At 36.5% G+C, this 15,064-nt stretch overlaps 1 protein-coding gene across 1 annotated transcript; it reads right to left on the bottom strand.

Annotated features, from left to right (window-relative positions):
• Positions 1 to 4,228: 4,228 nt before the first annotated feature.
• Positions 4,229 to 14,222, bottom strand: LOC118272569 (uncharacterized). The gene is made up of 7 exons (XM_035589154.2): positions 14,020 to 14,222; positions 13,152 to 13,949; positions 9,515 to 9,632; positions 7,444 to 7,603; positions 6,868 to 6,930; positions 6,249 to 6,355; positions 4,229 to 5,715 (listed from the first exon to the last, which is right to left on the bottom strand). The coding sequence occupies exons 1-7, from the start codon at positions 14,195 to 14,197 to the stop codon at positions 5,655 to 5,657; spliced, it is 1,485 nt and encodes a 494-aa protein (XP_035445047.1). The 5' UTR covers positions 14,198 to 14,222; the 3' UTR covers positions 4,229 to 5,654.
• Between the last annotated feature and the right edge of the window lie 842 nt (positions 14,223 to 15,064).

The raw sequence follows: 15,064 nt of genomic DNA, 5'->3' as shown, positions 1-15,064 counted from the left end.
CTCATTTTCAGTCTACGACAGTTCTCATTGAGAACTTGATTTCTCAGCATCTGCTCATCGTTATGCTGAAACAAATAGGTAGTAATTAAAAAATATATACAGTTTTGAGAATTAACGGGAGCAGAATTTGGTAAATAATACTTACTTTAAACTCAATCACAAGGGATCCCAATTAGTAACACGCTTCCTCTTTGCTACGATACAAACGACTCCATTTCCCATTATTATCAATAATAAAATGAATGCATAAGAAATATAAATACGAAAAACAACACGACCTGGGTTTGTATTTATCTTTTTACATTTCTTGCGGAAAATGACATTTGACGTTTCAAAGCTTTTCAAAACATGTTCTGTCTTTATAGATGACATTTTACTGATTCAAAATGTTAAATAATATAATTTAAATCATCTACACGCGTTTACTGAAAATAATTTGTAATTTCAGAAATATTCATTTCTTATTTTTAGTCACTAAATAACATGTAAATATGAAAGGAAATAGAAAATGTGGTTTTTATACGTTTTATGGTTTCGGAACACTTCTCAAAATGTTACCAGCGGTTAGTTTATAACGTTAAATAGTTAGAAGGCTTATACCGCTGTTTATTAGTAAATTAGTGTATATCAAACATTCACGCCTTATTCATTGCAAAGTAATTAGACGTTAAACAGTTTAACATATTTTTATTAAAGACCGTCGGATTATTTAGACACTACTAATGGTGAAGGAAAACATCGCTAACCAGTGTTGAGCAAGCGTATTGATTAATGCTCAACACTTCTCCGTGTGAGAAGAGGCCTTTAGTCATCTCTTGTCACATATAGGCTGTTGATGATATTGAATTATCTCCCTAGAAACGATGAGATGACGATCATGCAGTTTTTCTTAGATTATTTAATAGGTAAAGGAAAAATAAGAACAACACAATAAAATAATGAATCACAGTTTAATGTACAATAACATTTGTTGAACAAGCACAAATTAGTTTTTAATTATTTAGAGAGTATCGGACTTTACACGAAACACATATATCTACATACAATTAAGATATGAAGTCATTTGATGGCAGGAAGAACATTCATACTGACATATATATTTATATATATTATCAAGCTGTCTGTCTGTCTACCATGTAAATTAATACAGCCTCAATGGCACACAAAAATATATGTATTTTGTTCGTATTTACAATTCCGCGAAGATCCATTTAACATACGCCTAACAATATAATATTAATCAAGTATTCGACATCATTTTGTTGCAAAATAACGCATTTTGGAAATTATTTTTAATATACAAGTATTGTTCTAATAACTGTAATTTTGCTAATATGATACTAAGCTGATATTGAAGAAATTGTTAACAATTTATATTACATATAAGTTGATTCGTAATTAGTGAAGGATATTTAAATACATAATTGTACTCATGATTACAAACAACTTTCCCAAAGCTACTTTTTTTATATACCAATCAGTTCTTTTTTGTATACTTTGTTATTGTGATAAAAATAAAAACTAATGGGTATATAAAAAAGTTCCTTTGTGAAAGTTGTATGTAATCATGAATGCAATCACGTGTTTAAATACCGTTCACTAATTACCAGTCACCCTACAATATAATGAAGGAATGTAAGCTTAAACCAGATTCATGAAATATGAATTTTGAAAACAACAGCTTTAGGCCTTATCTCAGTGTCTCAAGTTGGTTTTAACAACGGACACATAATAAGACACATTTCGTATAATAGAAAATACGTAAAATTATCCATCAGTTATGCCCGAATACTCAAATGCTACTCAATTTTAAGACGCTCTCAAATGTAGTTCTGTCACTATCAATTCTTTATAAAATGACAGAGATAGCACGATATTTAAGTACAACTTAAAATTGAGTAGCGTTTGAGTATTCGGGTGTTAGACTATCAGCAACTAACTGCCGTACTCAGTTATTTGGTTACTTAACCCAGTCCGTAGCAATTGTTTTCGGAACAAAATCGTTACTAAGGAATAGTTTAAGTAATCATTAAATGTCTCTCAGCACGGCAGTATATTTGAGAAACAACCTATTTGCCTGTTATTTACTTATGATGTCCATTTACACAATTTTAAAACACAATAGGAAATATTGTTCCTTTTTTTCTTTCTAATGGCATAGGGCCATTATTGAAAATAATAAATACAATTTAATTTGTATATTACTAACATAATTTTGATTTAATAGCAATTACTTATTTTTACGCTTTAAAACAAATTATTCTTTCAAATTATGTTCATCATCATCAAATCCAAAGATTTTCAAAGCGTTTATGTCGAAATTATAATATCACTATTTCTATTGTTTGGTGTTTACATCAATATAAACAAAGGTGAACTTCCTTTTTTAAATTCTTAAATAAGTCTAACGCATTTTTTTTTCTTGGACTGACGGCTTTTGACGGCTGGACCGATATGGATGATAATTTTTCAAACATTCGTTTAATTGCAAATAAAGATTTTTACAAAGACAGAAATGTCGAACATTTCTAGACAAAACAACCGAAAATTTAGTACCTAAGTATATGATATATGCTCGAATACTCAATCACTACTCAATTTTAAGACGATCTCAAATGTAGTTCTGTCACTATCAATTCTTTATAAAACGACAGAGATAGCACGATATTTAAGTACAACTTAAAATTGAGTAGCGTTTGAGTATTCGGGCAATAGTAACTTAATTTAAAAAAGAACAGTACTCTTAGTTCGAGTTTGCTTTTAATCTTGGTCGGTTCATTCGCGGCAGCCAATCAGAGGGCCGGACGCGCTCTAGTTTAATTTTCGTTCAACGTAAAGCGTACTCGGACTCTCGTACTAAGGCTTACTGATTACATAAAGGAAATTCGTACTAAGGATACTGATCCACATAAAGGAAATCGTACTAAGGATACTGATCCACATAAAGGAAACTCGTACTAAGGATACTGATTCACTGTCGATTTATACTTGTAGAAGATTTTTTGTAAAATAAAACTCAACTTTGGATGTGTCCAACTTGACTAACTATACTGAGAGACATTAAAACTTTGATTTTAAAATTACAATACAAATCAATAATGACTATTTAGCATCATTCATATGAAAATATAAGTTAATTTTCTATACGGCATAAAATGATCTAATTTAATTAAAAGTTACTGTTTTTGCTCACCAGGCGGTGCTAGTTTAGCATCCTGTCTGTGCAATAGAGAATAGATGACTAATTTATATTTTAATGTCCGTCTTGTAGATAATTTTCAAACATTAGACACGGTATTTTTTTACGGAAACAAATACTTCCGATGATATATTGATTTGAAATATCGCGTGATGTTACTTCTAGGTACATTTTATACGCAGAAATGACGTATTTGCTCAACAGCGCCGGCCTTTGATTCGTTACCTAAGTATTGTTACTTATATGACCAGAATAAAAAAATACGTGTCTAATATTTTTTAGTTTCCATTACCTAACTGACGGACGGGCTAAATAGATTTTTATCATACCACGTCGTCACCCCCATAGTTAGTGTCATATTGACCATTTAAAATGTAACAACTACAGTGATTGGACAGAGGCTTCGAGCTATTTTAGCGCCATCTGATGAACAAAACAGGAACCAGTAACAAATAATTCTTCGACAGCCTTAAATATGTATAAACAAACTGACTGACCATACTACCGTCGTTATAAACCATAGCAATAGACCGGTATTATACAACAACACTCAAGCGGACATCTTTTAAGTAAAGATGAAAAGGGATGCAAATACATTCAACAGATATGTGCATCTCTCTCCAACTATGTATTTTTTGAAAGGGGGGATCAAACTATTGTTCTCTTGCCTTGGGTAAGGCGAGAGGGGGTGTCACTTACTTATTTACTGAACCACCCGGTTCCTACTCCTGCTTAAAGCCGGAGGGGGGAGAAAGGGTGTGGGGAGGGGGTAAACCCCGTGGGGTGTCCGCGGCTCCGGATTATGCTGGAGCAAAGAGCTTTGCAGGAGTATCAGTCTACGATACCAGCCTAAGAACCAATTTCACCACTGATTATTAAAGTTTGTTTTACGCCCGAATACTCAAACGCTACTCAATTTTAAGTTGTACTTAAATATCGTGCTATCTCTGTCATTTCATAAAGAATTGATAGTGACAGAACTACATTTGAGAGCGTCTTAAAATTGAGTAGCGTTTGAGTATTCGGGCATTAGCTTAACTAAAACATTACATATTATGGATGATAAGCCAAATTATCTATCAATTAAACGAATAATAAGTGGTAAAACCGTTCTTAACATTTCATAGTTAAGATTGCAATTCCAGTATCCATGTTTCTCATACAAGTATCTGATATTTATCTATTGATATTGCAATTTCGACTCTAAAGCCATATGGTTTATAACCTATTACTGATCGTCACCAAAACCTTTGGTTGTAAAAATGGGATATATGTAGAGTATAATGGAAGAAGTAATAATACTATTATTATATAAAATATATAATTTACCAAGGAGCCTTGATATTTCATAGTGTATTCTGATTGGATGTTAAACTCCGTACGTTACTTTCTAAGATTATTTAGACACCACTGACAAATGGTGAAGGAAAACTTCGTGAGGCCTGGGATTATAATTTCTAATTATAAGTTTAAAATAGCCAATCCATTTGAGCAAGTGTGGTGATTAATGCTCATTCCTTGTAACTCGATCAACGAGGTAGTTATTACGTACTAAATATATCTTATACTCTCTTAGTTCCTACACAACCCACTAGATGCCGCTAAACTCATGTTTTAAAAGCATCAATTCAGTAGTTTGTCCAATCAAAATACACCATGATAATATTATATTGAGATAATGTAGAATTACGGATATAAAATAACATCACGCCTTTATTAAAAAGGGGTAGGTAGAGTAGATGATTTTAAAATTAAAAACTATTCAGTTTATTTTTTGAGAAGTTCTCAAATCTAAAACCTTGCATTAAACAATCACTCTAGAAACTGCTAGACCATATGGGATAGTTATAAAGACTCTTAACTACCCCATAATGTCAAGGTTGTTGGATTTACAACCTTAAAACTTTGTTATAAAGTCGTAATAGTAAGTATATTCGGATACTTCTTTTGAGATTCATTTGAACTAACACTATAAAATTAAATGGTTCTTGTTATTTATATCATAAAGGTAAGATATTGGCTCACCTCACATTGGTGGAGGCGCGACGAAGATACTGAGAACAATTTAAAATAAACCTAATTACCATGGTATACGGATGAAAACTGTATGCCTGAAGCCTGACCTCTCATTATTGGCAGGCAATTTTCATCCGTACGCCATACAAGTTAAGGTTAAATACTCTCTACTCCTTTCCAGGGGCCTTAGTCTGCTATTACAATTGTGTCACAATGGTCGATCACTGAGCAGTGCAAGAGAGACGGAGCTATGTAGGTTGTATAGCTCCGTCCCTCTTGCACTGCTCAATAATCGACCATTCTGATACAATTGTAATAGCAGACTAAGGCCCCAGAAATAAGGTCGTGATGTTACTACAATACAGCAAGTATTACATGTTGTTTCCTACCACAATGGTCCGTCTCTGTGGGGTGGCGAGGGGGGAGTGGGGGGTGTGCATCATGTCGGGTCCAGGGACGAACTGAGGGTCTTTAGCTGGTCTAGGCCGGACAGGAGCTCTCTGTAAATTAATATAATTCATTGTTAATTCTTTCATGAATAAAAAACCTTTATTTTCAACTTTGTTGTATGGCTGCACGGTTGGCACAGTGACTGGAGAACCGGCTGCCGCGTAACGTGTAGTGGGTTTGATTCCCGCACAGAGCAACTCTTTGTGTGATCTACAAATTGTTGTTTCGGGTCCAGACCCATGACACCCAGGTGTCATGTGTCTGGACCAGGTGTCATGTGTATGAGAAAATACTAGTGGCAATGATTTACAAAAAGTTATTATAATTTGAAAATAAGTACGGGTTTGCTGATTGGCTAAAAATTAGATTTGAGACTAGGTAACAATGAAACAATCATACAAATGCCCGAATACTCAAACGCTACTCAATTTTAAGACACTCTCAAATGTAGTTCTGTCACTATCAATTCTTTATAAAATGGCAGAGATAGCACGATGTTTAAGTAACTAGAAGTTAAAATTGAGTAGCGTTTAAGTATTCGGGCGAAAGTGTCGCATGTATAATATAAGTACGGTGGACATACCGCAGCGAGGTCTCTGCGAGTCCGGTGGCGCGGCGCAGCGCGGCGGCGGCGGCGGCCTGCGTCCCGCGCAGGGACCCACACTCTAGCTCACTCGCCGCCAACTCCTCCTGGACACATACACCACATTTATCACTTATCTATCCATCTATACTAATCTATACTAATATTATAAAGCTGAAGAGTTTGTTTCTTTGATTGTTTGTTTGTTTGAACGCGCTAATCTCCAGAACTACTGGTCCGATTTGAATAATTCTTTTTGTATTGAATAGTGCATTTATCGAGGAAGGTTATAGGCTATAAATCACCACGCTACGATCAATAGGAATCGAGCAGAGCGGGTGAAACCGCGCGGAAGTAGCTAGTATCATATAAAAATCAATTGCTGTTCGTAAATCTCGTTAAAACTCGAGAACGGCTGAACTGATTTGGCAAATTTCGGGCTTGAATTATTTGTGGAAGGTTTAAAAGATGAGTGAAAAAAATGTTTGAGGCGTTACTAAGTTTACCGACATAGCTAGTCATCTATATAATAGTTACTTAGTCGCTTGGATAACGAGGTTGCCCGACTACTTTCAAACCACAACTGAAACTAATAAAAATATAACTTGTATAAACAAACCTTTAATTTCTTAATTTGATTCTTCAATCTAGCTATAGTGGCCTCCGAGTCCGTCGCGCGACTCTGGAAATACAAATATGAGTACATTATTTTACTTACTAAGCGATTTTCAAGGCAATGTAATTGCTCCTAAAGGTACATTTTTAAAAATATCATGTGCTGGACAAAAAAAAACTGAACTTATAATAAGTTTTAAATAGCCAATCAAAAGCGCAAGAATAGAGATCAATGTTCATTACACCTGTGAGAAGAGGTTTTGTCCAGATTTGTTTCTAGTCTACTAAGCATTTGAAAAGACAGACGTTTATTTATCATTGGAGAGTGAAGTGTGGGAGAGCCATGCTTCAGCACGAATGGGCCGGCGTTTGGCCGGTACCGGAGTGATACCACGGCTTCACAGAAAACCGACGTGAAACAACGCTTGCATTGTGTATTGTTGTGCGAGTGAGGTTACCGGAGGCCCAATTCTCAATCTTCTAAATTCCCGATTCCCCAACAATCTTAAGTTCCTAACCCCCAAAACGCCGGTAACGCTCATTTACCGTGTTTCATAAAAAGTAAGTGTAGTATACTGACCGCAGCGTCGTTGGCAGGTCCCGGCCGGTCGAGTTCGTGGCTGGCCTCCCGCTGGGTCCTGTGCTGTGCCTCGGCGCGGAGCTGCGCGGCGGCGGCGCGGGCCACGGCTAGCTCCTCCTCCACGCGACACCGGCGGGACCTCTCCGCGAACAACTCGCTCCTACAGATATTACAGTACAATTTTTTTTTTTTATTTAAGTATTTTTTTATCTTTTATTTTAGGGTATTTTATTTAAAGAACTTGCCAGCCCTGTTGAATCATAAATAAGCAATACAACCACACATTATAATATTCTAGGAGATAAGTAACAGGATATCATTGACGCGTGAACACCACATTACAATTTACAACTGACGACTTACTACAAGTTTGTTTTAAATTAAAACGAGATCGGAATCTAAGAAAGAAAGAAGAGTTACAACTGTCGACTTACTACAAGTTTGTAAAAAAAAACGTTGCCCACATTAGGATTTTCTCCTGTGTCGTGGGTGCGTTTACAAACATACAAGTTCACATGCACATGACACCCAGACCCGAAACAACAATTTGTGGATCACACAAAGAGTTGATCCGTGCGGGAATCGAACCCGCTACCCGTTGCACGGCAGCCAGTTGCCCAGCCACCGCACCAACCGTGCAGTCAAAGTCTTTGTTTTACGTTTAACGAGATCGGAATCTAATAAAGAAAGAAGAGAAGACAGAAAGGAATTGGTTGACTTGCTGGATGACTGTTCTATATAGCAACGTCACGCCTTTTCCCTCCCAATAGGTAGGCAGAGATGCAACATTATGACGCTATACAACATGCACCCACTTTTCACCATTTGTGTTATAAGTCCCATGTAATATAGGTTGAGCCTATTGCCATATACCGGGCATAGTTGCAGACTCCGTACTACTACTGGAAAACTGAACTGTACTTCTAAAACCGAAAAAAACTCAGTAATACTTAGCCCGACACGGGAATCGAACCCGAGACCCCTTGTCCAGCACCCACACTTACGACCAATCGACTAACGAGGCAGCCAGCTGTTGTATATACTATATAGTATATACCTAATTTCCTTCATTCGCATTAAAAAAAAACTTACGATTGAATAACGAATAATAATAAAACTAAACTTCGCAAAGATATCCAAAAGCACTTAGTGTTTGCAAGCTCTATAGTCACCTGTTTGATATTTCACTATAATATCTAGACATTAGCAATTAGAAATCTTAGCACGGAGTCGGGAAGTGAAGGTGTTATATCATGAATAATATTCACGAACTTATCACAAGCGCTAGCCTTGAATAACTAAACGAAAGTTCGGACTCTGGAATAACCAATGAATCACTTCCTAAGGTACATTTCTTTGTCCCTTCCTTGTCTTAATACATTAATTGCAATTTTATTATAACTTTCGTGAGACATACTAAATTAATTATTATGTTATCGGCTTACTTACGTAACGGTTTGACGAGGAACTCGACTAGTTTCATTCCGCGACACACGACGCGGCGATTGTCGCGGAATGCTGCTCATGAATATGAGCCTCTAGCATGGCTCGAAACTAGTCGAGTTCCTCGTCAAACCGTTACGTGAGTAAGCCGATAACATAATAATTAACATTAATTGCAAATGTAAATACTTAATTTATTATTTATTTATGAGAGCAACACAGGCTGCAGTTTAGACTAACAGTACCCTTTGTATGAGTTTGCTTTCCGTTTAAACTTTAAAGTGATTGAAACGAGAGCGCGTTCGGCGCTTTGGGGCCTTAGTACGAGTTTGCAGTTTGCTTTACTTTGGTGCATGGATTTGGTCAAACAAAGCGTCCAACTCGCTCTCGTTTACCTACTTTAAACGTAAAGCAAAGTAAGAACATTTAGAGAGCTAGCGGAGAATTGTTTGGAGAGTAATGATAAAAATTACGAAAAAATAATAAATTCGAAATCTTTTTTAATTCCTATTTACTTTGGTTATTGTCGCATTCGCAGAAACCGACACTCTAGTTCTTACAAATAGAGGTTCAATCATAGCTTTTACTACACTGATAATATTGTTTAATGATGAAACTCCCCACATACCTGGTCCGCTCCAACTCGGCCATGATCTGCTGCATCTGTTCGTCTTGATGCTCCGGTTCCGGCGACGTCCGGCCCGGATGCACCGGCAGGAAATCCGGGAGACACATCGACTCCGCGCCTGCAATTACGTGATAATCACTTGTTATTCTTAGTAGTTAAAAGTGTAGAGAGTAGTCATTGTCTACGGTTTTTTTTTGTGGGGGAAAATGATTTGACGATGTCTCCCGCCTTGGGTTAGGCGGTGGAGAGTGAGACTCTTACGCCCGAATACTGAAATGCTACTCAATTTTAAGTTGTACTTAAATATCATGCTATCTCTGTCATTTTATAAAGAATTGATAGTGACAGAACTAGATTTGAGAGCGTCTTAAAATTGAGTAGCGTTTGAGTATTCGGGCATTAGTAGTTAAAAGTGTAGACAGTAGTCATTGTCTACGTTTTTTTTTTGTGGGGGAAAATGATACAATGTCTTCTCCCGCCTTGGGCGAGGCGAGAGGGAATGTCAGACTCTTACTGACTAAAAACCACCCCGTTCCTACTCCTGCTTTGAGCCGGAGCCCCGGTAACCCGTTAGGTCATCCGCAGCTCCGGAGTTCTCTACGTCTTAGATTGTGTTTGTAGGAAAAGTATGTCAAATACTAAAAGGTTAAAAAGATAGACTATGCAATGTTGCATTTTATTAAACAATCTGCAAACCAACTTTTTGCTCCTTTTATTTCTAACGGACTAGTGGAGTTTTAATTAAAATTAACAACGAAGCGTTAGTTTCAACATTGCTCATTGTAACTTGTAATATAATTTTTTTTCACATACTTATTTTTCCTAATAACGAGTCCTTGCCCCTTCGAGACACACAAGGCGTAATAATCTATACTAATACATATTATAAAGCTGAAGAGTTTGTTTGTTTGTTTGAACGCGCTAATCTCCGGAACTACTGGTCCGAATTGAATAATTCTTTTTGTGTTGGATATTGCATTTATCGAGGAAGGCTATAGGCTATAAAACATCACGCTATGATCAATAGGAGCCGAGCAGAGCGAGTGAAACCGCGCGGAAGTAGCTAGTTATTTATAGAAAATAAAAAAAATCAATTAGACGTTCCCATCACACCATAAAACAAAAGGAAATAAACAGACAGTCAGATTTTAATGACATAGAAGTAACAGATGTGCGAGGACAGAGGGGAGTGTAATTATGTTTAATGAACTGTCAGTCCTACACGGGAACTGACTCCCCTAGTGCAATTTGTGACTGCAGTTTCATGCAATAGCTGGGAGACTAGCTTCTCCACATTGTATTATAGGTTCTAGAGAGAACAACAAATAGGATAGATGACTAAAATTTATTTAAATGTCTGTCTTGTAATTTATTATACACTAGCTACTTCTAAAGCTGATGAGTTTGTTTGATTGTTTGAACGCGCTAATCTCCGGAACTATTGGTCCGATTTGAATATTTCTTTTTGTGTTGTATAGTCCATTAATCGAGGAAGGCTATAGGTTATAAAACATCACGCTGATCAGAGTATAATAAACTAGCTACAATAGTGTATAATAAATAGTGTATAATAAACTAGCTACTTCCGCGCGGTTTCACCCGCTCTGCTTGGCTCGGATTGGTCATAGCGTGATGTTTTATAGCCTACTAGCAGACCTGGCGAACTCCGTTTCGCCACACAACGATTTTTCCTGTTTTCCTGCTTTTCTCCTGAATTTTTTCTGACATTTTCTTTGCTATAAACCTCAAGGAGCCCGAGACCTTTCCAACGAATGCAATACCGTGCGAATCGGTTCATGCGCTCTGGAGTTATAGCGTCAGGAAGGAAAATCCGACTTATTTTTATTTATATAGCCTATATAGTATTAGTATAACAAGTATAGATTAAAACATACATTTTTTTTTGTATCAGGTACTTGTCTAAGTACTCTTACTAACATCACGCTACGATGTAGAGGCACGTGGCTGAATAATAAAGAATATAACCACGTCAATACCAATGTTAATTTATTAGCATGCTACAAGTTCATGAGAAACGAACCACTGTTTAATAAACATTTATTTAGCGACCATTATGTGTTAATTATTTACAATACGTTTGTCATTATGTCGATAGTAAATAACACGTAATTGAATAATGGACTTCTAAGTATCCTACTAGTAAAAACGAAAATGTTTGTTACTCTTTCACAAAAACTGCTGAAGGAATTGTGATAGGATTTGGTAATGAGGTAGATCATAGTTTGCAATAAGATATATAAGGATGCTGTTTATTCTAACTATGCATAACGAAGCGAAGCTACTGGCAGAAGCTAATCATACTAATATAAAAAACGCGAAAGTTTGTAAGTTTATTTATATGTTACTCCTTCACATCAAAACGGCTGAAGGGATTGAGATGCAGCTTTGACTCAACTGCAGTATTAGCTAACAATTTTGAATTCTATTAAAATAATAATACAAACTAAATTAATTGATATAAAATCGTGCACTTGTTTGCTACTATTTCTTTTAATTTATTCTTTGTACTGAATATGTTAATGACATTAGTATGGAGGTATCAAAATAAGTATTTATTTAGTCCAGTAGTTACATAATCCTACTAATATTTATGAATGCAAAAGTTTATTTGTTTGTTACTCCTTCAGGTCAAAACTAATGAAGAGATTAAGATGAAATAACAGAGGTTAGTTATGGTGCACTATGATGGTTTGGAACCATAGGCGTAGCTGGAAAATGCGTACCTAGACATTACAGAGCGTTATTTTTCTAGTTAGCATAGTACATCCCCTGTTTGGCAAAGGTCTCTATGACTACCTATGAATCTTGAATCTGTTTATTACATGTTCCATTTTTTTTTTTGTCATGTATGAAGGAAGGTTTTTTTTGTCACACATTTAATGGGTTGACTTTCTTGAACCCCTCCCGAAACTAAAACCTGGCTATGCCTATGTTTGGAACAACATATAGTCCAATTTTTAACCCACATGTTCATGGGTGAAACCACTGGCAGAAGCTAGTACTACATATATATTGACTAACAGAGAGTATACGCTGTAGAGAGGTTGGCACAAATGGCGGCAAATTCAAATCTTGCGTTAATTTTGGGACGCCCTTTATAAATGAAATAATACCAAAGGAGTTAACTAAATGAATTAGAGTTTTCACCAGTTATATTAATTACAAGTCCCATGCCCCCCAGCTACACTTTGGAACGAGTGTGAGCGCCTAGCTTCACTGACAGACAGACTGACAGACAATTCAATTTGACATTTCAAAAGTGCCTTATTTAGGATTAATTGAAATAAATGTTTTGACTTTGACATGTAATAGGGAGTCAGTAGTCCATAGCCAGACACTGGACATAATTCTAGACTACATATTATTAAAAAAAAACCCTTGGAAATATTTTGCCGGCCCTGGGATTGTAACAAAAGACATCTTGCACAGCAGCCATGCTTGGACTCATTGTACATCTCACCTTTGTAACTAGACCCTACTGCCATGCTCAAGTATCATGTTATAATTTGCACTACAATAGGAAAGAAACTTATTGTCATAATAATAATATAGTTTCTATCTTTAGAATAACACTTCAGCAGAATTAACTACCTTAGTATAATAAGATTCTACTCACCAGCATTCGGAGGCAGATCCAGCGGAAAATTACTTCTTGGAGAGACATTCCTTCTATCTACAGGGTTCACAGACTCGGTCAGATCCAGGCTCAAGTGTGGTGGCAGATCCAAGGGCACCGGCCCTGCTGCTGCTTCAGCCCCGGCTGGCAGGTCAAGCGGCATCCCACTGCCCGCCTGGCCAGCCTCATTCGATGTAGATGCCGCTCCCATATACGATTCATAATCATAACCCCTACCACCATAATTACTATTATTCCTTCTACCCAACGAGGAAGACGATCCCGCATTGAAACTAGTATTAAACGTAAAGTCCGGTAAGTTATCCAAATCCACCGATATTGGCCCGTTAAAGTTCAAATATGCCTGCTCCACTAATATGTGGTCTTGTACGAAATCAGGCAATGAAGGCATCCCGAGAGGCTCCGAAGCCAAATTAGGTCTGTGATAGAACGGCACGTCATTATTGTCCGTGTAAAAGTTATGCTTAGAATCTGAGTTATCCACTACACTAAAAGGTATTTCTACAGAACTACTTGAGGATGTGTTGTCACTTATACGATGGCTGCTGCCTTCGTTAGTCTTCTCTTTGGCTTGGGCGTCGCTCGAGCGCGGCTTGTCCCGCCTCGAGTCGGCGTGTACGTCTATCTTGGTCGGGGAGTGCTGTACGGTGTTCGCGTACACTTTCGGACGGGCGCCAGTGTTTTCATACGTTGAGTTACCCGGCAACGAAAGATCTCGCTTCAGAAAATGCCGAAACGAAAACGGGTTTTCATCTTTCCGCGTCGCCCCTGTAGACTCTGGAAGAAAAAGGAACAGTTGATGAGGAATGCCTTATATTTAGGACAAAAAACAACTTCGTAAACTCACTGGAAGAACTTTTCGCCTCCGCATGCGATGCGTCACCATTTTCATTGCTATTGTACTTTGCTTCTTCGATACCTAAGTCAGGTTTTGCTGCATTTTGTTCATTTTCTTGCGATGGTGCTCCTTCATTTGTATTTTGAGGCGACTTTTTATTCGAAACACCATCCTCGTCCTCCGCCATGATAATGAAAAATGACAGTTAGTTATTGCGATCAGAAACAACGTTTTCGTTTTATTAATATTTTTCGTTTAGAAATTACTCGGAAAAGTTAAGAAAGATACCAGACCAAAAAAATTACGATAATTTTTATTTTTCTTAGCCAGTTTATTTATTTATTCGATCTGAAGATGTGATAATTTTAAAGAAATATAGTTTATTTTGTTTGGCTGGCTATTTCTTCGGTCAGAAGATAAGCATTGCCATTCAACGTGGCAATGCGGGCAGTCTTCTGGGAACGTTCCCCAGTGACAGCGATGCGGACGAGTACTTCGACGCCTAACGAGAATTTTTATTTTATTTTTTCTTTATTTTAGTTTTAAATTAGTTTTTATTCCTTTTGTTTCATAATAGAATACATATCTTACCTTAACAAAATTTTAAAAACGTTGAAGTATTACCAGGGCCAATATTACAAATTCCACGATTTGGTGTTTTAGAATTTTTCATTTGCTTTTGACATTAATTAAAAATTAATAACTTTTATATTCTTATTTACATAGTTTTCGTTAATTTTGTATTCAAAATAAGAACCTTGACTTTTCTATTAACCACCACTATTCACAAAAAGTTCTTTCGAACTACAATACTCGCTTCTTGAATTTATTTTTTAACGTAGCATTCAAAATGTTCGTGTATTTACAACAGAACTGTATGAGTACAGTTCTGTTGTTCTTTCTCTTTGGGATATCTCAACATCCCACAGAGAAAGAAAAAGAAGAAATAGATTCTTGCTAATTAAAATCTTTAAACTTACATGCTTTTTTAAGTTTTAATTAAGGTATTTGGTAGATGTAGTAGTAGTTCTATGACTTTACTCCAAAAATCAAT

This window comes from Spodoptera frugiperda, chromosome 4, assembly GCF_023101765.2.
Source record: "Spodoptera frugiperda isolate SF20-4 chromosome 4, AGI-APGP_CSIRO_Sfru_2.0, whole genome shotgun sequence".
NCBI lineage: Eukaryota > Metazoa > Arthropoda > Insecta > Lepidoptera > Noctuidae > Spodoptera > Spodoptera frugiperda.
The sequence above is the reverse complement of the archived record's forward strand: the minus strand, read 5'-3'. Positions and strand labels throughout refer to the sequence as shown.